At 40.6% G+C, this 23,413-nt stretch overlaps 2 protein-coding genes across 8 annotated transcripts in view; one reads left to right on the top strand and one right to left on the bottom strand.

The window, feature by feature from the left end:
• The window catches only part of LOC125457113 (protein downstream neighbor of Son), a 28,341-nt gene extending 26,210 nt beyond the window's left edge, over nucleotides 1–2,131 (top strand). Inside the window, exon 10 of the mRNA XM_048540846.2 lies at nucleotides 315–2,131. Coding sequence (XP_048396803.1) covers nucleotides 315–452 — 138 coding nt within the window. The 3' untranslated portion in view covers nucleotides 453–2,131. The remainder of the gene's footprint in view (nucleotides 1–314) is intronic.
• A 976-nt stretch (nucleotides 2,132–3,107) lies between these two features.
• Nucleotides 3,108–23,413, bottom strand: part of LOC125457038 (protein SON-like) — a 44,614-nt gene continuing 24,308 nt past the window's right edge. Inside the window, exons 8-15 of one of the 7 annotated variants that reach the window (XM_048540729.1) lie at nucleotides 22,468–22,584; nucleotides 21,040–21,122; nucleotides 19,071–19,191; nucleotides 14,234–14,381; nucleotides 13,336–13,404; nucleotides 5,232–5,347; nucleotides 4,606–4,710; nucleotides 3,108–3,367 (exon numbers count right to left, since the gene is read on the bottom strand). In XM_048540729.1, coding sequence (XP_048396686.1) covers nucleotides 3,221–3,367; nucleotides 4,606–4,710; nucleotides 5,232–5,347; nucleotides 13,336–13,404; nucleotides 14,234–14,381; nucleotides 19,071–19,191; nucleotides 21,040–21,122; nucleotides 22,468–22,584 — 906 coding nt within the window. In that variant the 3' untranslated portion in view covers nucleotides 3,108–3,220. The remainder of the gene's footprint in view (nucleotides 3,368–4,605; nucleotides 4,711–5,231; nucleotides 5,348–13,335; nucleotides 13,405–14,233; nucleotides 14,382–19,070; nucleotides 19,192–21,039; nucleotides 21,123–22,467; nucleotides 22,585–23,413) is intronic. The other 6 variants (XM_048540731.2, XM_048540728.2, XM_048540727.2 and 3 more) reach the window with 6 other exon arrangements.

The raw sequence follows: 23,413 nt of genomic DNA on the forward strand, positions 1-23,413 counted from the left end.
CCCGTCCTTTGAACAAGATGTCGCTTTGGAGATTCAGTAGTGACTTGCTAACTAATCAGCACTCTTTGTCTTCTGCTCCTTCCGATGAGGCCAAGACCAAATGCTTAAGTTTTATATAAGTGCCTCTTTTCAGCATTTACAATTGGGTAAAGGGCTTATGTTCAGTTAATTACCTGGTACTGATTGTTTGCCACCTGTCAAAGGTGCAAAATACAATTTTTTGTGTTTAATATACAGACAATAATTTGAATTCTTTGCTATTCACATGCTGTCATAAAGCAGTTTGGGATGTTCTGATCCTTTGATTTTCACAGGACCTATCTTCAGATGAATTACGCAATAGTGGTCTACATCCTGAAACACTGAATCAACTGATGCAGAAGCCAATATTTGGAAAATCCTCTTTGAAGCATCTAGAAATGAACGACTACAAATATACCTGGAAACTGTAAACTCTGCCAGCAATTTTAACGGTAGCGTGATTGGTCTGTCCCTAGATACTTTTATTTGTGTCAAGCAGTATACAATTGCAAGTCTTAAGTACAGATGAGTTTTTGTCTGTGAAAGCCAACTGAAGCAATGAGGGACCAACAAACAGTACTAAGTGACCACATTCTTGGCCTGTCCTTAATGTAGTATTTTACATTTATATTGGCCACGTTATAATGAGTTTATTTTTAAATGCTTTTCATATTTTTAATATTATCTTTGTCTCGAACTGATTGGAAATGCCTCCTTTGATTTTAATTGAAAAGGCACCACATGAGATCTGTCCTGTCAGATCTCAGTCCACTAAACTAACTAACTGTACTCTTTGGAAAAGGTGTGGCATTATTAAGTTGGTTGACGACTACTGTCTTTAAGAGGCAGAGTGGTTGTTTAACAAAATGGAATTTAGTTTTTATTTTACATAGAATAAATACATATAATCAATATCTGTGAATTTATGTCCAGAATCTCAAGTTTCTTTATTTAATTTTAGGTCATTGACAGTAAACTATAATAGCCTTCAGGTTCACTAGTGTTAAATATTCAACTGTTGATTAATCTTGTCAAGTTAACTCCAACTTGATTGAGTTGTAAAATTTTTGTTCCATATCAATGTCTAACTTCACAAAATAGTCTGTTATCTGTTTGCATGAGGTTCTGCAGACAGTTATTTTATTCATCCTTTTGACAGGATAAAAATATATAATTTTAATCATTTGGCTTTTTTGTTTAAACATCCCTGTTTACTCAGATAATAGACAAATAAGGAAATGCAATTTCTACGTCAGTTACTCCATTGTTCATTTGGATGTTCACCTGTTCAAATATGATATTTTTAAAAACTTATTGGTTGTTATATAAACACTCTTTGAACAAAGGATAAACCTTGTAGCCCTACGCTGGCTCATGCAAGTCTATTTTTAAACCATGTAAATATGATTATTGTATGTCATTTTACTCATTATTGTTTTAACTGTAAAGCAGAGTTGTTTCAGCCTCTCGCTTTCCTGTATGCACATCATTGTGATCAAGGTTAAATGTTTGATTTAACCTGTAAACAATAATGATGCAGACAAAGACATTTCAGTTTGTAGAAAACAGCAGCCTACTTTGTGAAGTCAGTGATCAAGCAGAAGATGTCTGCAGGAAGCAATTGCAAATCTAAAACGTAAGTTTGCTGTGCTAAAGTTTTAACTGGTACTCTTGATCAACCAGCAAAAACATTTTTTGCCTGAAATACTGGAAGCTTACAGTATTATCACAATCTCCACAATGTCAGAATAGTCAGCTGATGGTGCAAGAGAGAAGGCTCTTTATTTAAGTTTTATATAAAGCAAATTTTAATTATTTGTGATTTATGCTATAAATAGTGGTGTGCAGACCACCTACAATATGTTTCTACTTTGTCAACCTTTTGATCAACTGGCACACTCCTGGTTCCACAAGTGCTAGTTAATAAAAGTCTTGCTGTAATTACTTAGATTGTTCCAATAAATGTAAAACTATTGCCAGGCATGAAAAACCTGGACTTAAATGTTTTTGTGAAGAAGGTCTTAGTTTTCAATTAAAACCTACTTGTTATCACTAAGTATTTTGGACAAATTAAAGACATTAAATGCACTTTTGGAGACACTGCCTTTATAACTGCTTAAATCTGCTTAAATATATTGTTTATAAAGAATTATATTCACTACTAAAATTTGTTGGGCTTTTTTTCCTGAAACTCACCTGCCACACAAACTATTGCACTATTCATTTGCACTATGATTGAATTTAGGCATCAAAAGTAATTTTTTTTTTCCTGGAAAAATTGAGCTCTGTTTGTCACTTGGATATTTCTGGACAATTATACAGGGCTCCCCTGTGGTGTTTCCTCAAAGTTATTGAGTCAACAGCAGCAAACGCATCCAAGCTTACATTTTCAAAATTCAATTCATACCCTGCTCCAGCTATGTTAGTAATTTTATGAACTTGGGTCCAATGGAACAAACACAATGCAAGTACTCCGGTTAAAATGAAATATCAAAGTGAGCACAGCCTGCCACTTTCTGGATACTAGCTCATCCACGATGTGCCTTGACAAATCCATTCTACTACCATTCAGACACAATGGCATTTGCAGTCACATTCCTTTGTGTACCTTGATTGATTAGCTACCACATATACATGTTGATTCCTTCATCTCATGATGTGGACCAAAATCAAAATGTTTGCATCAAGCAAACTGTAAAGTTAATTCACAGCACACTTCCAGACAGTAAATTTGACACACGTGCAACAGAAACTCCACAGAAAATATGGTTTAAATTTGGGACAAGTCTCCCACAAAAACGGGCTAGATCTATTTAATTTCAAAAAATGTGATGCAAGGATTTTTTGTTTGTGATGAGTTAGATAGCAGATAGACGTACTTGGGGTACAGACCAGTTGTGTTATAGCTTTTTGGCTTAATCTTGTCCCAATATTTCAAAAATAGTGCAATTGCCAGGTTTCAGGAGAATCCCTGTAAAAATTACAGTTCAGACTTCTTGGCAAAGTCTGAATTCTAAGCGTTGCCATCAATTTTATGTAAAGCTGGACTACTGGAAAAAAACCACAAATTGCTTTATTGAAGATGGGTACTTACAAATGTACAATGGAAATTAATCACTTTTGTAAAAAGAGTAAATTGTATAATAGCTAACTTAAAACATCTTTATTTACATAATTGAACAATTTAATGGCAGATAATTTATGTAGCATCATCTGAGGTGGAATTACCACCATCTTTTGTAACAAGCCCCAGGGCCTGCAGTGCAATGGTGGCAGCTGAGGCCTTAGCATGCTTCTTGTTAGGGCTAGGTAGGCTGGGTTTGTACTCTGTGCCATTGATCATCACCTGTCAGAAACACATACTATAAATTAGAATGTCTTAAAGTAGATATTGTTGCAAATACTTCAATTTATTTTTAAAACTTTTTATCCAAATTTAAGTCATGGATTTTGATTTGCAAAGATGTATGCACTTGGCCAAATCAAATTAGGCAGTTGTTCACCTGATGAAAAGTATGCATTGAGAGTATAAAACTTCATCTGCAGTTATATACACATATCGAGTTTAGCAGAAGCCAGGCCTCTAGCCACAAAATTGCTAATGTACACAAGTTTTCAGAAGGATAATTTTGAATGATTTCCCTGTTCCTGATTTATTATCTAAATTTCCTTTATAACAAGATGGCTGGGCTCACTTCATAAATAATTTATAGCTTGCTAACAAACCTAGAGTCGTTCCATTAATGCATAGTTTTACAAAGCTTAAGCTGCACTAGAATGAAGCAATCTCAATTTTATTTCTATTCCACTCTATTCCAAACTTAGGAAACTAACATCTATTTGAAAATAGTTTCGGTTGAACTTAACTTTCTTATCCAAGATGTGTGGCAGTCAGCCTCCACATGAGGCACTACTTTTGTGATTCTCAGCACATTCAATTCCCATTACCATCCCAGAATTTCAACATTACAGCTTTAGAATTGATGAAAAAAATACACATTTTATCAAAGCTTTTCATCTTGCATTTAACAGGCTATTTCACAAATTCAAGTATAAAGAATACCAATGTTTATACGGCATGAAGAGAATAATGTTCAGAAAAGGCTACTGACAATGCAATCACCCAACATTAGCAAAATGCTGTGTCCAACATTAGATTTGGCAATTGGACAATGTTTACTTCACGATCCTAATTGTGATTGCTGACAACCAATTTACATTTGTCAGTGGGGCTTGCCTATAATGGACATGACATTAATGCATACTAATCTTTGTTCTTTGACGGCAAAACATGTATATATACTTCCTACTTGAATTCAACAATGTCTTGACCACTCAAATTACCACTGCCTCATTTAAACTTCAATGTGGAGGTGCTGGTGTTGCACTAGGGTGGATAAGGTCAGAAATTACATGACACCAGGTTATAGTCCAACTGGTTTATTTGAAAACAAGCTTTCGGAGCCTCAGTCCTTATTCAGGTGTTAGGACTGAGACTCCAAAAGCTTGTGTTTTCAAATAAACCTGTTGGACTATAAGCTGGTGTTGTATGATTTCTGACCTGATTTAAATATTGACACTTACCTGCCAGGCTTTGTGTACATTCTCCATGGCAATAACTTCTTCCATTTCCCAACCACTCAGTATTCTCTGCCCATGCGATGTAAAATGTCGGTGATCCCCTTGAATCTGTATTGTAATGTGTTTTGATGTGTGCAAGATGAAAAGCTTCAACAAATCATGTCTGTACCATGAAACAACTAATTATAGCTTGAGTATTAAAATCATTGTGTTCCATTTTACATTGCTTTGGTTTTACGAGGTGTTATGCCCACAATGTGCAAAAGTTCTGTAATTTAAAGACATACTGATGCCAAGATCTTCATAAATTAGTAACTTGGATGTATTCTAATTACAGGTGAGGATGTCTTATGTGTGTTAATTTTTGAAAGCATCTATTTACAATAGGGGTAGTAAGAACTGCCGATGCTAGTCAGAGATAACACAGTGTGAAGCTGGAGGAACACAGCAGACCAGGCAGCATCAGAGGAGCAGGAAAGCTAACATTTCAGGTTGGGACCCTTCTTCAGAAATTCTCCACATTGTATTTTTGCAATAGGGTTAGGGTTGATCATGAATTTTAAGAAGAGAAAAATAGAGGAAAAAAATCTTAAAACTTAAATGAGAATTTTAACATTATATTTGCTCACCTTAAACAAAAAATGTTTGCAATGATCAGGACCACTGTCATGGACCATCAGAAAATCAGGTGGTGGCCATTTTCTCTTGTTACAAATTTCTATCAATGCAGAAACAGGGTGTTTTCCTGTGGAATACATAACAGAAGAATGGAATTTAATCAGTCCAGTTATTTTCTTAACCTTCTGGATCCAGTAGGACTTGAACCCAGGCCTCCTTGCTCAGATGCAGGCACACAGTCACTCAGCCACAAAAGGCCCAAATAGACTAATGAAAAATAACAATTTCACATTAAATTTCAAATAGTTAGAGGCTAAACTGGGCAGGAATTACAAGGTAAGATTAACCTATGCTGTGTTCAAAGAAATGCAGGCAGTAAGTCAACTTTTGTGCTGCCTATAGCCAGTGTTTCATGTGTCAATCATTTACTGCACACATACGCAATGGGTTCAAAATTGTATCTTCTGAGCATTATTAAAGCAAGCTTGCAACTCTTAAAGGGGAGTGAACACTATTTGGAGCATCATGGGAGTGCATTTGACCTTAGAAACTGTGAAGAATAGTGCAATAAGGGTGAGCGGACTCCAAATATGGTATGGTCATACAGTCTACTTCACAGTCTTAGTCAGACAATTCTCAAGAATACCAATCCCAGTCTTGGTATAAGCACAGCCCATTCCCAATGGAACAGCTCACGAACAAAAAAGAAATTGCTGGAAACACCTGGCAGCATCTGTAGCAAGAAAGCAGAGTTAACATTTCAGGTCCAATGACCCTGCTTCAGAATACGAACACATCCCTGTGCCCCGTAGCACCAGTGGCCGAGGAATTGAAAAGCCTTCATCCCACACCACCAAGCCACATATCTGTTTGACCTTTGCCAATTATGTGCCAATGCCTTAACATTGTAGAGATGATCACATTGAGATTTTTCATTTTAATTTGGACCCTAACTCCACAAACTCTCTTCATGGAATATCATTCCCTGTTCTACCTATGCCATTGGTTCCATAACAACCAGATACTTACCCCACCCGACCACTCTATTCCAGGTTTGTCCCCAGCTGCGAGATGTCCTTTTCCAGGCAGGCAACATAGCCTTTGGAATTCTTGGCCGTGGCTGCAGGGAACAGCATAGTCAATAGTATACTTTGACTATGCTGTTCCCTTTCACTACCACATTCTTTTACATACATCCCTCCCCCACTCTGTTTTGGAGGGCATACTGCATTAAAGTGGCTTGGTTAGTTTGTTCATTCACCCAGGTTGCATATACCTGGTGCCTACTGATCAAAGTCAATAGTTGAGGTTCCTCTATCAAAAGATGCTGTAGCCCCACATCTGCCTGAGTTGCAGGCACAGGAGTGTGACTGCCTCCCAGAATAAACTGTTCAGGTAAATCTCACTAGATTATCCAGTTGCTCTACATCATCTGCAGTTCAGACTCCAGTTCACAAATTACAAGCTGAAGCTGGAAAATCTCCAACACCTCCTCCTACCGCCCCCTTGATCATGACCCCACCCCCGAACACCAAACCATCATCTTCCAAACCATCCAAAAACTCATCACTTCAGGTGACCTCCCACCCACAGCCTCCAACCTCATCGTTCCCCATAACCGCACCGGCCGCTTCTATCTCCTCCCCAAAATCCACAATCCTGACTGCTCTAGTTGACCCACTGTCTCCGCCTGCTCCTGCCCCACCGAACTTATCTCATCCTACTTGGACTCTATTTTCTCCCCCTTGGTTCAGGAACTCCCCACCTACATCTGTGACACCACCCATGCCTTCCACCTCCTCTAGAACTTCCAATTCTCCGGTTCCCAACGCCTCATCTTTACCATGGATGTCCAGTCCCTATTCATCTGCACTCCCCATACAGATGGCCTAAAGGCCCTCCGCTTCTTTCTGTCCCACAGGCCCAACTAGTCCCCCTCCAATGACACCCTCATCCACTTAGCCAAACTCATCCTCACCCCCAACAATTTCTTTTTTAATTCCTCCCACTTCCTACAGAGAAAGGGGGTGGCCATGGGTACCCGCATGGGCCCAAGCTATGCCTGCCTCTTTGTAGGTTACGTGGAACAATCCCTCTTCCGTACCTACACTGGCCCTAAACCCCGCTTCTTGCTCCGTTACATTGGTGACTATATCAGTGCTCGAATAGTTCATCCACTTCACCAACACCTTCCAACCCAACCTCCAGTTCACCTGGGCCATCTCTAATACCTCTCTCTCCTTCCTGGACACCTCTGTCTCCGTCTCCGGCTACTACCTAGAAACCGATATCCATTTCAAGCCCACCACAGCTACCTAGAATACACCTTGTCCCACCCACCTTCCTGCAAAAATGCCATCCCCTATTCCCAATTCCTTTTCCCCCGCCACATCTGCTCCCAGGATGAGGTATTCCACTCCCGTACATCTCAGATGTCCTCATTTTTCAAGGACCGCAACTTCTCCCCACAGTGGTCGAGAACACCCTTGACTGTGTCTCCCACATTTCCGGCAACTCATCCTTCACACCTCCCCCCACCGCAATAAAAACCAAAACAGAATCCCCCTAGTCCTCACGTACCACCCCACCAATCTCTGGATCCAACGCATCGTCCTCCGACACTTCCGCCACCTGCAATCCAACCCCACCACCAAAGACATTTTTCCCTCCCCAACTTTATCAACCTTCCAGAGAGACCACACTCTCCATGACTCCCTTGTCTGCTCCACACTCCCCTCCAACCCCACCACACCCGGCACTTTTCCCTGCAACTGCAGGAAGTGCTACACCTGCCCCCACACCTCCTCCCTCACCCCCATCCCAGGCCCCCAGAAGACTTCTTACATCAAGCGGATGTTCACCTGCACATCTGCCAATGTGGTATATTGCATCCGCTGTTCCTGTTGTGGCCTCCTCTACATCGGGGAAACCAAGTGGAGGCTTGGGGACCGCTTTGCAGAACACCTAGGCTCGGTTCGCACTAAAGAACTACACTTCCCTGTCGTGAACCACTTCAACTCCCCCTCCCATTCCACAGACGACATGTCCATCCCCCTCCTGCAGTGCCACAACAATGCAACCCGAAGGCTGCAGGAACAGCAACTCATATTCCACTTAGGAACCCTGTAGCCCAATGTATCAATGTGAACTTCACAAGCTTCAAAACTCCCCTCCCCCTACTGCATCCCAAAACCAGCACAGCTTGTCCCCGCTTCCATAACCTGTCCTCCCTCCCACCTATCCTAGCCTCCCACCTCAAGCCCCACCCCCCATCTTCTCCCTCCTAACCTCATCCCGCCCCCTTGAACTGTCCATCCTCCCTGGACTGACCTACCTCCTCCCTACCTCTCCACCTACACCCACCTTTACTGGCTCCATCCCCTCCTCTTTTACCGGCCTATCTCCTCTCCACCTACTTCTCCTCTATCCGCCTCCCCCTCTCTCCCAATTTAATTCAGAACCCCCTTCCCCTCCCCCATTTCTGAAGAAGGGTCTAGGCCCAAAACGTCTGCTTTCCTGCTCCTCTGATGCTGCTTGGCCTGCTGAGTTCATCCAGCTCCACTCCCTGTTATCGCAAGCCCGCAGGCACCACAGCTTTAGACTGCATAACCACAGCTGAAAACTCCCACTCAGTCCAGAGGAATGATCCCAACCTCCCAAGTACTTACCTTTGCAATAAATCACCTTGTGTCAATAATAATATTCCCATCCAAACACTGCTAAATGTAGCTCCACACAAACTTGAGTAACAACACCTCGTTATCTGCATAGGCACATTACAGCCTTCAGAGTTCAATAGTGAGTTCCACACTCCAGAGCATTACATATTTCCTCTATTTTTCTGACATCACCCTGACTGTGTCTTGTAGGCTTCGGTCTCAGTATAACATCCCATTTTCTCCTTTTCATACCACAGGGCCATAAGAAATAGATATAGGAGTAGATCATTTTTGGGTCCTCGAGCCTTCTCAACCATTCAGTAGGACTATGGCTGATTTGATATTCCTCATGACCTCACTTTCTTGCCTTTTCCCCTGCCAATTCCTCTTGATTCCCTTACTGATCAAGAATCTATCCTAACTTTAAATATACAAAAGGACACTAGCCCCAAAGATCTCCTTGGCAAGCAGGTCCAAAAACCCTCAACGCTCTGTGTGGAGGGATTCCTCCTCATCTCAGTCTTAAATTACTACGCTTCAATTCTGAGATTATGCCTTCTGCTCCAAGACTCTCCCATGAGAGGGAACATCTTGTGAGTGTTTACCCTGTCAAGCCATTTAAGAATCCTATATAGTTCAATGAAATCACCTCACATTCTTCTAAACACCAGTGAGGAGAATCCCAATCTGTTTAGCCTTTGGCCATAAGACAATCCCTTCATACTGGGGAGCATCCCACTGATTCTTCTCTGAACTGCCTCCAGTGAAATGATCTCTTTCCTTAAATAAGGTGACCAAATGTACTCCAAATGTGATCTTACCAGCACCTCTTGCTGTAAGACTTCCCTACTCACACTCCAACCCCCTTGAAATAAGATACAACATTCCATTAGCCTTCCTGATTACCTGCTGCACCCCTGTGCTAGATTTCTGTATTTCGTGCACAAATATCTCCAAGTTCCTTTGTTTTGCAGCCTTTGTCTATTTACAGGATTTGTTCTACTCACTCTTCCTTTCCTTCTGTCAACAATATAAAAACCACTATTTTCTAGCCCCTTTCAGTTCTGAAGATTTATACTGGGCTTAATATATTAACTTTGTTTTTCTCTTCACATATGCTGCCAGACCTTTTATCCAGCATTTCTATTTTTATTTCAGATTTTCAGCATCCACGGTATTTTGTTCGGGACTGAAATGCATTGTAGTTATCACACACCACTGTTCTGCCATGTATCTATTTAATTGTTTCCTAAATTAGTAGCCAGTTAGCTAAAGTAAATCCAACCTGAGGGTCCCAAAATATAGAGACAGAAGAATATAACGCATCAAAAGGAAGTTAAAATAAAAAGAATAAAAACCAGCGCCTCCATCCCACACAGTCTGTCAACTTGCCCTCCAGCTGAATTCTAGAATTACAGAAATTACACCCCAGCAAAAGGCAGCACTTGCATGGCACACAAACCCACTGTCTCTCTCAGCCACTCTTTCCAAAGCCATTTTGCCAATGCAGACAGCCAATCCCAGTCTGCTGGTGGCCATGCCAGAATACTGCAGTCTGAAGTTCTGACCTCAAAAGCATCCTGCAGACTCAGTTGCATTCCCGCCTTTGAAAGTCCACAGACTTGCCCAGGCCATGTTGCAGCCACTTGGATCACAAGCATCGCGTAGGAGCACTAGAGAAGCCAAAGGCATGTGGAAAGCAAGAAGTAAAAAGTGGAGCAGTGAATAGGTCAGGAGGTCATTAGGTCAGAACCGGGGATCTTTGCTGATGGCTGCACAATGTTCAGCAATGTTTGTGGCTCCTCTGATATTGCAGCACACCATTTCAAATGCACCAAGACCCAGAATTAGGCTGGAAAAGCAGCAAGTAACATTCATGCCACACAAATGCCAAGTATCTCTAATAAGAGACAAACTAACTATCACCCCTTGACATTAAATGGAGTTGCCATCACTGAAACCTTCATTATCAATGTTCTGAAGGTTGCCATTGACCAGAAGCTGAACTGGGCTCACTTTATGAATAGAGTGCTTTCAAGACCAGGTCAGAGAGTAGGGATCCCCAGAGCTTGGCCATCATCTACAAGGCCCAAAGTTGCACACTGAGGGATTTCACGGAGGTGAAAATTTCACTGTGCATGAATCACAAAATGCTGGCATAGAAGTTCAGCAGGTGAGAGTGAAGGGGACAGAGTATCAAAAATAGAGAAGTCTTGCTAAATCTATACAGACTACTAGTCAAACCACACCTGGAATAAACTGAACAGTTGTTAGTTAAGAAATATATTCAAGACCAAGATAAGATAGATTTTAAACTAGCAAGGGAATCAAGGGTTATAAGAATAATTCAGGAAAGTGGAGTCGAGTGTAATCAGATCAGCCACAATCTCATTCAATGGCAGAACAGACTCAATAGGCTGATTGGCACACTTCTACTCCTACTTCTTATAGTCTTATATATGCTTTACACCATGATTTCATTGATGAATTTAGCTTGAATAGTTTATATTGTGACAGTAATAGAGGGAGACGTGGGGCTGAGTTCAATTCAGGGTGCAGGTCCTGTTATCAAATGAAATAGAGCTGAAACAAACTGTCAATGCTCCAACTCCCTTTCTCTTTTCCTCCTCCCTCTTCTAGCAGCTTGTTCTGTTGTGTGTAGCCTCTGCTTACTCTCCAGTCAGGTTCTATGCCAAGAGAAAAGTCTACTAATGCACCCATGTTTGGTAGTAACCTTATTTTCCAAAAGCTTTTAGATCTGGAAAAGTGTTTCAGCAATTTTCCTGCTGACCTTTTCTATTTGGAACAACAATGGAGAGCATCAAACTGCAACGGTCAGAAGAAACCAACTGTCACTTAACCTGGCCTTGCAAAGTGACGACACATCCTACAAATGAATAAACTGAATTTGATGAGCTTCCTGATAAGTGGGAGTATTCTCTCAGAGATAATAAAATGTGAGGCTGGATGAACACAGCAGGCCAAGCAGCATCTCAGGAGCACAAAAGCTGACGTTTCGGGCTTAGACCCTTCATCAGAGAGAGGGATGGGGTGAGGGTTCTGGAATAAACAGGGAGAGAGGGGGACGCGGACCGAAGATGGAGAGAAAAGGAGTTGGGGGAGAGGAGAGTATAGGGGAGGTGGGGTGGGGGGGGTTGGGGTAGGTCAGTCCAGGGAAGATGGGACAGGTCAAGGAGGTGGGATGAGGTTAGTAGGTAGGAGGTGGAGGTGCAGCTTGGGGTGGGCGGAAGGGATGGGTGAGAGGAAGAACAGGTTAGGGAGGCAGAGACAGGTTGGACTGGTTTTGGGATGCAGTGGGTGGAGGGGAAGAGCTGGGCTGGTTGTGTGGTGCAGTGGGGGGAGGGGACGAACTGGGCTGGTTTTGGGATGTGGTGGGGGAAGGGGAGATTTTGAAGCTGGTGAAGTCCACATTGATACCATTGGGCTGCAGGGTTCCCAAGCAGAATATGAGTTGCTGCTCCTGCAACCTTCGGGTGGCATCATTGTGGCACTGCAGGAAGCCCATGATTGAAGTGTCGTCTGAGGAATGGGAGGGGAAGTTAAAATGGTTCGCGACTGGGAGGTGCAGTTGTTTGTTGCGAACCAAGCGGAGGTGTTCTGCAAAGCGGTCCCCAAGCCTCCGCTTGGTTTCCCCAATGTAGAGGAAGCCACACCGGGTACAATGGATACAGTATACCACATTGGCAGATGTGTAGGTGAACATCTGCTTGATGTGGAAGGTCATCTTGGGGCCTGGGATGGGGGTGAGGGAGGAGGTGTGGGGGCAAGTGTAGCATTTCCTGCGTTTGCAGCAGAAGGTGCCGGGTGTGGTGGGGTTGGAGGGCAGTGTGGAGCGAACAAGGGAGTCACGGAGAGAGTGGTCTCTCCGGAAAGCAGACAAGGTTGGGGATGGAAAAATATCATGGGTGGTGGGGTCGGATTGTAGATGGCGGAAGTGTCGGAGGATGATGCGTTGTATCCAGAGGTTGGTGGGGTGGTGGGTGAGAACGAGGGGGATCCTCTTTGCGCGGTTGTGGCAGGGGCGGGGTGTGATGGGTGTGTTGCGGGAAATGCGGGAGACGCAGTCAACGGCGTTCTCGATCACTGTGGGGGGTGAGTTGTGAGTATTCTCTCACACTCCTGACTTGTGTGTTGAAAATGGAGAACAGACTTTAGGAAGTCAAGAAGTGAGCTATGTGCCAGTGTTCCCAGACTCTGATCACTTTTGCAGCCACAGTACTTATGCAGTCAAACTAGTTAAGTTTGTGGTCAACATTGAAGAATGTTGATGACAAGTCAGCTGAAGAAAAATCTTCAACTTAAAACAGCTCACCATAGACGCGGTCAGATCTGCATTTTCTGTTTTATTTCACATTTCCACTACCCACAGTATTTTGTTTTCATATCAACAAAACATCAATATGTAATGGATTACACATCACACAGGAATTTATACCTGACAGATCCTTCATTGTAGCAAAGTTTGCAGGTTTCTTATGCGTTTTCTCACCTTCAGCTACAAGACCTAAAATGGCATAAATGGAAGCCATTAATCTGTGCAAGAAATCAACTAAACTTATTTTGATATAATGTTAACTTTCAACACTGCTAACTTTAAATACTGGAATGTCATGTTTGTTTTAATATTTTTGAGGTCCCAAAATGCATAATACCAACAGATCGATACAGCAATGATCATGTTGAATCACTGGTTACACTACCATTAGTTCGAGTTATTATGGCAATGCATCTGCCCTCAAAGAATTAGAAAAAAGCTATAAGATTTTCAAAGACAGTGCAGTGTTTTCCACTTGTTCCTTAGAAAAGTGATTTCCTTTTCTTGTCACTGAAGAGGAACAGCATGTGGCATTGCGTGCACATATTTCTGGACATGGATTAAGAAACCAAAGATGTAGTAAAGGAATGAACAACAGTGTAAAGTGGTGGAGACCACAATGGAATACATTTTCATTTTTAATGTTCCCTGTGCAAAGTATATTGAAAGGTGTGCCTTATACCACCCATACATTTTCTTCTTGATAAATGAGAAATTGTGAATTGTACATGTCTGTTTTTCTAATATGTACTCTTGGCACACAGAGCACTATTCTCGGAGCTGCTTTGACAAAGACATTTGCCCCAGTATCATTTATATGATGTGTTAAAGTTTATAGAACCTGATCTGAATGGGCTTGTAAGTTATTATGCTTCTGACTCTCACCTGAATAATCTGCATGAAAAGCTTATACTTCTACATTAACAATGTCTGTGAGACCACCACATCAGTTTTGCTGCTGTCAAGCAATTATATTTCCCATTGCATGCATAAACTGAAGATAAAAGAACGTCATCACCTTTACGATCAATCTTGAAGTCAACGACTATAGGTTCTACTGGTCCATTTTTGTTTTTCCCCAGCCCTTCTCCTTGTCTCCACCCCATTTTCTGCATCAAGTGTGCTCCCATTCCTCCGGATAAAGGTGCAGCCTTCAGGAACTGGTCCTGTTTATAAGGAAACAAGCTAAATAACAACAAATCTTACAAAGGGGCCATAATTAACCTTGGAGATCGAATACATCAGTCAGATTAATTAACACAAACTGTGGAACGCAGAAATGCAAACATACTCAGAGTACTTTAAAATATCAAACATTCCAAAACAGAAATAAAAATTGTTTGGCCATTGCTCAAAGAAGTTATGGAGAGTTTTAGGGAAAAGGGCACATGCATGGAAAAACCTTTGCAAAGTCAGCTCTACAAACACTTAAAATACAGTTTAAAGAAATGTATTTAAAAATTCCTTTAATAAGGCTACATACCGAGATCCCTGCTGCCTGCATGTTGTGAAAAGTAAGGTTGAGACTAACTGTAGCAACAAGGCAACTACAAGGATTTGACCTTGCACCAAGTTTCCAGATACAGAAGTGGAAGTTCACAGGTCAGTCTTTGAACTATCACCTCTCTTTTTCTTTTCTATCTCCCTTACAAAACATCACCAGGCACTGCAGAATACCAATATTTCAACAACATTTCAGGGATTTTTAAGTAAGTAACAATTAGTACATGAAACAGAATCTGGCAGCCAAATGCTATTATTTTTAAATGTTAATGGTTGAAAGTAGTAGACTGATGTGAATTGGAGTCATGAAAATTTACTGAAAAGGCAGAACTGGTATTGCAGTACAAACTCTGTCATGTTCAATTTTTTTTTGGAACAGACTGTGTGGTGAACTTTTCAAATAGTTTGACTATGCATACAAACACAAAGAATGACATTTGACACAAAGTACTCAATAAAGTTATGACAGGACCCCTTGAGAAGTTATCCACATTTAATATTCCATTTCATGTTTGTCTGCCCAGTGTTAAACAAATAAACTTTTTCTACTAAATCATAATCATTCAAGTAACAAATACAGAAATATATCATGGGATCTACCCTGATATTCATTTAGCCACCCTGAAGACAGATGACGAGTGCCCCGCAATTCTGAGAAAAATCAGGCAAACAGTTGTAGAGCTCTAGATAGGCCTCAAAATCAGGCTGGCATAGGAACCAGCGAAGCGAGCCCTGTGGGGTGAGAACCAGAATTGCAGAGGATGGGGTCTTCCAAGGCATCAGCAGACAGATTATTTATGCGTGACCTGGGGGAGCAGCCCTGGGAAGGCAGCATCCATACAGTTCCTAAAATTTCAAACAGTAATTGTGGGCTCAGGTACATCACAGGATCCCAATTTCTCTGACAGAAGTGGCATGTTGCTTGAAACAAGAGACACTCAGGATGTTCAGTCATAAGCCTCTTTCAAAACAGGTGCATTACATTACCAGGGAAGCTAATGCCACTGAGGCTAGCACCTCTATACTAATGCAAGCCCATGGGAGAACTTCCCTCCTGATGCACACAGTTACTTTTTGAACCAATACTTGGAAAAAAATTGTTTTACATTCATTCAAAGGAATGTGGGTAAAACTCTCTTAGCCAGCATTTACTTCCTATCTCTAACTGTACTGACAGTGATAACAAGCCACCTCTTAAATCACTGTAGTACTTATGGTAGGGACACCCCAGAACAGTGAGTGTTATTAGGGGGCAGAGGTTTAAGGTTCAGTTACTAGGGGCCACAGGTTTAAGTGCGAGGGGCAAGGTTTAAGGGTAATGTACGAGGCAGGATTTTTTACACAGAGGGTGGTGGATGCCTGGAACTCGTTGTCAGGGAAAGTCGAGAAAGCAGATACTATAGTGACTTTTAAAGGATGTTTTGACAAATCCATGAATAGCATGGGAATAGAGGGATAAGGTACCCAAAAGGGTAGGGGGTTTTAGTTGTGACGAGCAGCATGTTGGTGCAAGTTTGGAGGGCCGAAGGGCCTGTTCCTGTGCTGCAATTTTCTTTAATTGCAGGTTTGGGGACTGCTTTGCGGAACATCTACGCTCGGTTCGCAACAAACAACTACACATCCCCATCGCAAACCGTTTCAACTCCCCCTCACACTCCTTAGTTCTGGTCAATGATAACTGGCAGGGTGTTGATAGTCAGGTATTCAGTGACTGTAAGGCCGTTGAATGTCAATGGGTAGTGCTTAGTTTGTCTCTTAATGGAGTGCTTGGCATTTATGTGGCTTGAATAATACTCATCAATTTCAGCCAAAGCCTGGATATTATCAGTTCTTCTTGCATTTGGACATTGACCATTCCAATATCTGAAGAGCCAAGAAAGTTGTGCAATCATTAGTGAACATCACCATTTTTGACCTCATGATGTAGGGAAGGTCATTGATGAAGCAGTTGAAGACAGTTGGGCCTAGGATACTACCATGAGGTATCCCTACAGGGATGTCCTGGAGCTGAGCAGGCTGACTTCCAACAACTCCAACCATCTTCCTACATGCCAGGTAAGATCTTGGAGCTTTACCTCGCAATTCCCATTGATTTCAATTTTGCTGAGGCTTCCTGATGCCACACTCGGTCAAATGTGACCTTGATATCAAGGACTGTCATACTCAACTCACCTCAGGAATTCAGCTCTTTTGAATGAGGTCAGGAATTGTGTGACCCTTGAGGAAACTGAACATCACTGAGCAGCTTATTGCTGACCAGGTGCTGCTTGATAACACTGTTGATGACACCTTCTAACACGTTACTGATGGTTGTGAATACACAAAGTCCCAGACACTACCATCACCATCCCTGGATATGTTCTGTCCCACTGACAGGCCAAACAGAGGTGGGTGGCAGTACAGTGATATACAGTCAGGAGGGAGTTACTCTGGGACTTCTCAGCATTGACTCCTGAAATCATGACGTCTCATAGCCACAAACATGAGCAAGGACAGGGTCCTGCTGACTGCAACGTACTGTTGTTCTTTGGTTGATGAGTTGGTTGCACATGTTGAACAACTCTTGGAGGGAACACTGAGGGTGGCAAGGGCACAGAATGTATTCTGGGTGGGGAATTTCAATGTCCACCACCAAAGAAATGGCTTGCAGCCGTTGCATTGATCAAGCTGGTTGGCAGATGGTTAGAAAACCAAGAGGGAAAAACCTACTTGACCCTATCCTCACCAACATGCCAAAAGATGCATCTGCTGCTCTCATTCTAGGTGTTAATAGAGATGACATAGTTGGAAGGTTTTGTCGAAGGAGCCTTGGTGAGTTGCTGCAGTGCATCTTGGAGATGGCATACTCTCTTGCCACTAGGCATCGGTGGTGAAGAGAGTGATTATTGGAGCCTGTAGGGCTCGCCATCAAGTGGACACTTATGTACCAGATGGTATCAAGCTACTTGAGTGTTGTTAAAGCTGCACTCTTCCAGGCAAGTTGAGAGTATTCCATCACACCTGGCTTGTGCCTTGTGGATGGTGAATAGAATAGTTGGTGAAATTCAAGCACGACCTAGTACAGAATGAAGATAGGAGCAGATACAAAAGCACACTTTATTCTCGTGGCAAACTGATGAATAAGTATGATATTGAAGGAAGAATTTTCAGGTTTACTGTCCACAACTAAAAATAACAGTACCTTAGTTTATATTAAAAAGCTCAAATGGGATCAAGAAATCCAAGAGAGTACCTTACATCAATAGATTTCTTTCTATATGCCAAGTTTTTATCTGTATTCATTGATTTCCTATCATTTAATTTCTTTTACTGAATGCTGATAACATTTTTGCATTGATTACCCTATTTTCACTGTCTTATGAAAATAAGTGGTGCCTTCAAGAATTGTTTGGGATCACCACACAGAAAAGTTTGAAGAACAATGAAGAAGGTGTGTCAGAAGTCCAATGGAAACAGATGGTAACAAATGCTTTCATGATTAGTCAAGTTCATACATTCATGTTTCGCTTAATACATCTGATGATGATGTTTAGCTAGCATGCAGATCTCATTGGGAGAAGGTTTCAGTGTGCATGCAGAGGCCATCAAGGCTCGGTTTATACAGTAATTAGCCTGCCCAATTTGTCAGAGTAAATACAACAAATGCAGCACAAGGTGCTTAATCATATTGTAGTAAAAGCATTGACAATGAGGCTATTGAATCATTTTAAATTCAGGTAACAGCAAAATCTCAAAATCCTATTAAATTGTTAAATTAAATCAATAAGTTACTCCAAAATTGTTTTAGGAAGGACATTATTTTTAAATTTAAAGTATTTCCATATCATCAACAAGTGTAACTAGTAAATGGTAAATCTGAAGAGCCTTGGTTGAGTTAAAAAAAGCTAAATTACGTATATTTGCACTTGAATTAATTCACTTTATAACTGTTTTAATACAACTACAACTTTAATTGCTCTTTAAATTGCATCCAAGAATTGTAGTCAACTTTTCATTACAACTAAACAGAAACATATATGAAACAAGAGACAGTAATAACTGCCGATGCTGGAGTCAGCGATAACACAGTGTGGAACTGGAGGAGCACAGCAGGCCAGGCAGCATCAAAGGAGTAGGAAAGCTGACATTTCAGGGTCCCAACTGAAACATAAGCTTTCCTGCTCCTTTGATGTTGCCTGGCCTGCTGTGCTCCTCCAGCTCCATACTGTGTTATCCCATATTTAAAATAAACTATTTTTGCTTGATGAATTTTAAAATGCATGCAAAAACAGTTAAATGTAGTTCTTCAAATCAACTAAGGATCTGGTATACTGACTGCCTCATCCCAAAAACCGGGATTGGATTCTACTTACTTCTGATTGCTTCCTCCCATGTTTTTTTCCAGGAACCTCACAAAAGAAAGAGGCAACCATGCAGAGAATGATAAAAACCCCAGCCAAAGTCGCCCAGGGTTCCGTCCTGCTTTTGTACCTGCTTTGTAATGATAGAATTTTTTATCATCAACATCTGCTTCAGTACCTCCAATGTGTATTCAGTTCACAAATCCAAGTCAGATACTTTATTAACTTTATACAATTTAGACAAAAAATTGATAGGTATTAATCAAAGAATTTGTTATAAAGTTTTCTCTTCCCACATTTTCTATCACAGCACACTGGAATACATTTAATGTATTACGATAGTTGATGACATATGATGTGAAACCATAAACATGCTTCTTTCAATCTATGGCTTTGAGTACTGAAAAAAGAAAATTTTATAGTATAAACAGAACTCAAATATTCAAATGTCATAGAGAAAACAGTGCTCCAAAAAAAGCACCCCCATAAAAGACACTCTTAAAACATAGCAGCCAGTTAAATACATCAGATATATGATTAAGGTTCATCATATGTTGTGCTATTTAACTGGTGCTGACATAAAATGGCAATTGCAAATAATAGAAAGGCAAAACATTTTCAAGAAAAGAGAAAACTGTTCATTTGTTCTAAAAACATCATAATTTTAAGAGTCTTTTTGAACTAGAAGAAAATGAATTAAAAGGAGTTTAACTATATAAGTATGAGGACAGCAGAAAGTATAGCTATCTTGGTTTAACAGTGCACTGAATCATGGGTCATGATTCAACTTCATCCTTAACTAATAGGAAAAGTTAGCTATCATCATTGGATAAGTTCTGCCAGCTTTCAGTTAAAGAAGGTAAAATATGGCAAAAAACAGTACTGTTTCTGATTCTAGTGCTGAAGTAACAGGGTGAGGTGGCAGTCAAAGGAGCATACTTTCTTTACAAGAGAGCATCTGAATGTTTATCAAATGCAGTATTTCAAAGGGCAGAGTGTATAAAAATATGGAAATCTTGCTAAATATATACAAGGCACTAATCAGACTACAAATGGAATACTGTGAACAGTTTTGAGCCCCTTATCTACGGAGAGATACACTAGCATTGGAAGCAGTCTAGAGAAAATTCACTAGACAGATCCCAGTTATGGAGGGATCACATTATAAGAGGTGGAAAGGTTGTTTCTCTTTGTGGGAGAGTCTAGGACCAGGGTGCATAATCTCTGACTAAGGTATCTCTTTTTAAGACAGAGATGAGGTGGAATTTCTTTTCTTAGAGGGTAGTGAAGTTGTGGAGTTCTTTACTGCAGGGGTCCGTACAGGCTGGGTCATTAAGTATATTCAAGGCTGAGATAGACCGATGTTAAATCAGTAAGCAAATGAAGGGCGATGGGGGAAAGGCAGGAAAGTGGAGTTGAGAACTATCAGATCAGCCGTGATCTCATCAAATAACAAAACAACTCAATAAGCTGAATAAAAACCATTACAAAGAAAAAAGAACAAAGAACAAAGAAAGTTACAGTAAAGGAACAGGCCGTTCGGCCCTCCAAGCCTGCGCCAATCAAGATCCTCTGTCTAAACCTGTCATCTATTTTCTAAGGGTTTGTATTCCTTTGCTCCCTGCCCATCCATGTACCTGTCCAGATACATCTTAAAAGACACTATCGCGTCTGTGTCGACCACCTCCACTGGCAACGCTTTCCAGGCACCCACCACCCTCTGCGTAAAGAACTTTCCACACATTAAAAGAAGTGTAGATTTCAAAGGAAGGAGAATGGGAGAGATAAAAAATTGTTGCAGACAAAACACAGATAAGCAAGCGTTATTTCTAGGGTTGCTAAATTTCCAGAAGTTATTCTATGAAAATTGCCCAGTGTATTAAACAGCCATGCAGAATTTCAGAAGTTTAAAGGACAAAAGACATATTGTGCATTCATGACATACATAGAATAAAAGATATATGAAACAACAGTTTCATACCAATTTAGGTTCAGGCTCCAGTTAGATTCTCTTTGTATAACTGCTTCTCTTGTTTGTGAACTGGATACACCACTGAACATAAACTGAAACAGACATTAGTTTTTTTTCCTTCTCTCGCGGGTTGACTGTAGTGGTGAAATACCAACCATATGTCAGTCAGAAAATACAAAATGTGAAGAATTACTTTTCCTTTAAATTGCTGTATTTCCTAGTTTACACCAAAATCAGCTTACAACACCAACTAAAAATAATATGCTACTTTTTATGTATGAACACGTGGTTGGCCAAGAATGTTTTAAAATGTCAGTACATATTGTAAAACTACACACCTACATGATTCTGATTAATGAGTATTCTAAGCATTAAATAATATAAAATCCAAAAGATCCTTTGAAGTTTCATATTTTTCTCTCCTAAAGCTTCTTACCCAAACCTTTGATGTTCTTGGGATTTCACACAGGGCATTTTAGCCACAACAAACTTGTATCTGGTCTGTACACAAGTTGTCATGAAACAGTGGGATTTGTCTTGTATATGCCTTTAAATATATCCAAACCCTTAAATGTAATGCCACAGGGCACTTGAAGTGTTAGTGAAAAGCTCAAGGGAATATGAACATTTACTGTAGGTTCAAATGTTCAGTCCAAACTTTTCTGAGAGGCCTATGAACTCTCAGAGTGAGGCAGATTCTGGGGAGAAAATAGTTATTTTGTACTTGGGACACTGCAATTGAAGGTAGTTATCTTTTTCAAAGCCCAGCCAAACTCTGTAACAAGTTTAACTCTTAACAAAAACAGTCGAAGTCATTAATAACTAAAACAGAATCACCTCATCAGCTCTGTCCAAGTAGACAGAAAGTGGAATCTGCTGTCTGTCTCTTAATGAGAGTGTGTATCTGCCTGTGTCGGCAGGAGAAATGGGTGACTGTTCATGAGTCAGACACAATACACTCCCTTCTCTACTGCTATCTTCCAAATTACAACTTGGACCAAGTGTGGTGGCTGAAAGTTAAGCTGCTTTCAATACCCACTTATATTAATGCTTATTTTTCTGGTGACCAAGACTTGGGCCCTAGTCTGTCTCTATCTAGCTCTGCTTAAGTGTAAAGGCTAAAAAAATTTTATTAGTTAATTCTGAACTGGCTACTTTGATTAACACTTAAAAGCATTGTTTTGACACTTTCCTCGCTCATGCAAAATATGTTTTCTTCATACCTAAACTGCTATGTTGAAATTCATGTTTAATGTTGTGCTAAACCTTAACTTTTCAAAACTTGTTCATTGGCCCTTTGTGTGAGAAAGGAATTGAAATGTGGCCTTTCACAAAAAAAGCCTAGACAGTCATGTTCTAAGTACCCACAATTCCTTTACATTATTATTTTAATTTTAATATTAACCACAGAATTTAGCACACAAATGTATTTATTACCTTCCTGATCCAAGCTTGAGGACCGCTATTTGTTAGTTTTTCATAGGTCAAGACTTGAGCCCCAGTACTGCCTGTGAACTGCCCAGGCAAAGAGTTTGACTGGGCCCACACATCAATCTGATGTAAAAGAGAATAACATATTTTAAAATGTTGAAATTAAGTACTTGTTTAAAATTTTATTAAATCTAAATAACCTGAAGAGATAAATATCCAAAACCAATAATGAATTGCAAATAATCAGAATTAATAAAGGGATTGTTGCTTAATCCCTCCTATACTAATTACTTAATACGGTGACAGCAGCATTTCCTTTTGGCTTATCTTTCCCGTCTTTCTTCTCCTCCATGAAGATCCTGACTTATTGTTGACAGGGTGACAGTGAGGGTAGAGAGAGCTTGTGGATTTTTAGTTAAGCTGCCAGATGGTGATAATACCAGAAAAGAAGTCAGTATCAAAGAAGAGATAAAGAATTTAAGGAACAAAAAAAAGAAGAATGTGGCAGAGGCAAGGTGGAAGCACTTCAAAGATAAAGTTTTTGTATGAAAATACAAACAAATTGATATTTCATGATAACGCAAAAACTACAATGAAGGGATTTGCACTTCTTAGCACCTTCCCTTTCAGAACACTTCACAGAAAGGGGTCACCCATTTAAGGCAGAGATGAGGAAACATTTTTTCCCTGTTAGTTGAATGTCTTTAGAATTCTCTTGCTCAGAAGGCAGTGCATGTATTGTCCTTAAATGTCTTTATAGTTGAGGTAGATAGATTTTTGATTATCAAGGGGATAAAAGATTATTGGGGATATGCTAGAATGTAGAGGATAAAATTAGATCAGCCATAATCTTACTGAGTGGCAGAGCAGGCTGAACAGCAGCCTGGGCCACACTTGTTCCTTGTTGGTATATATTTATGAATTACTCTGAACTGCTGTGACCAGCGGATAT

The sequence above is a fragment of the Stegostoma tigrinum genome, chromosome 12 (assembly GCF_030684315.1).
Source record: "Stegostoma tigrinum isolate sSteTig4 chromosome 12, sSteTig4.hap1, whole genome shotgun sequence".
Lineage (NCBI taxonomy): Eukaryota > Metazoa > Chordata > Chondrichthyes > Orectolobiformes > Stegostomatidae > Stegostoma > Stegostoma tigrinum.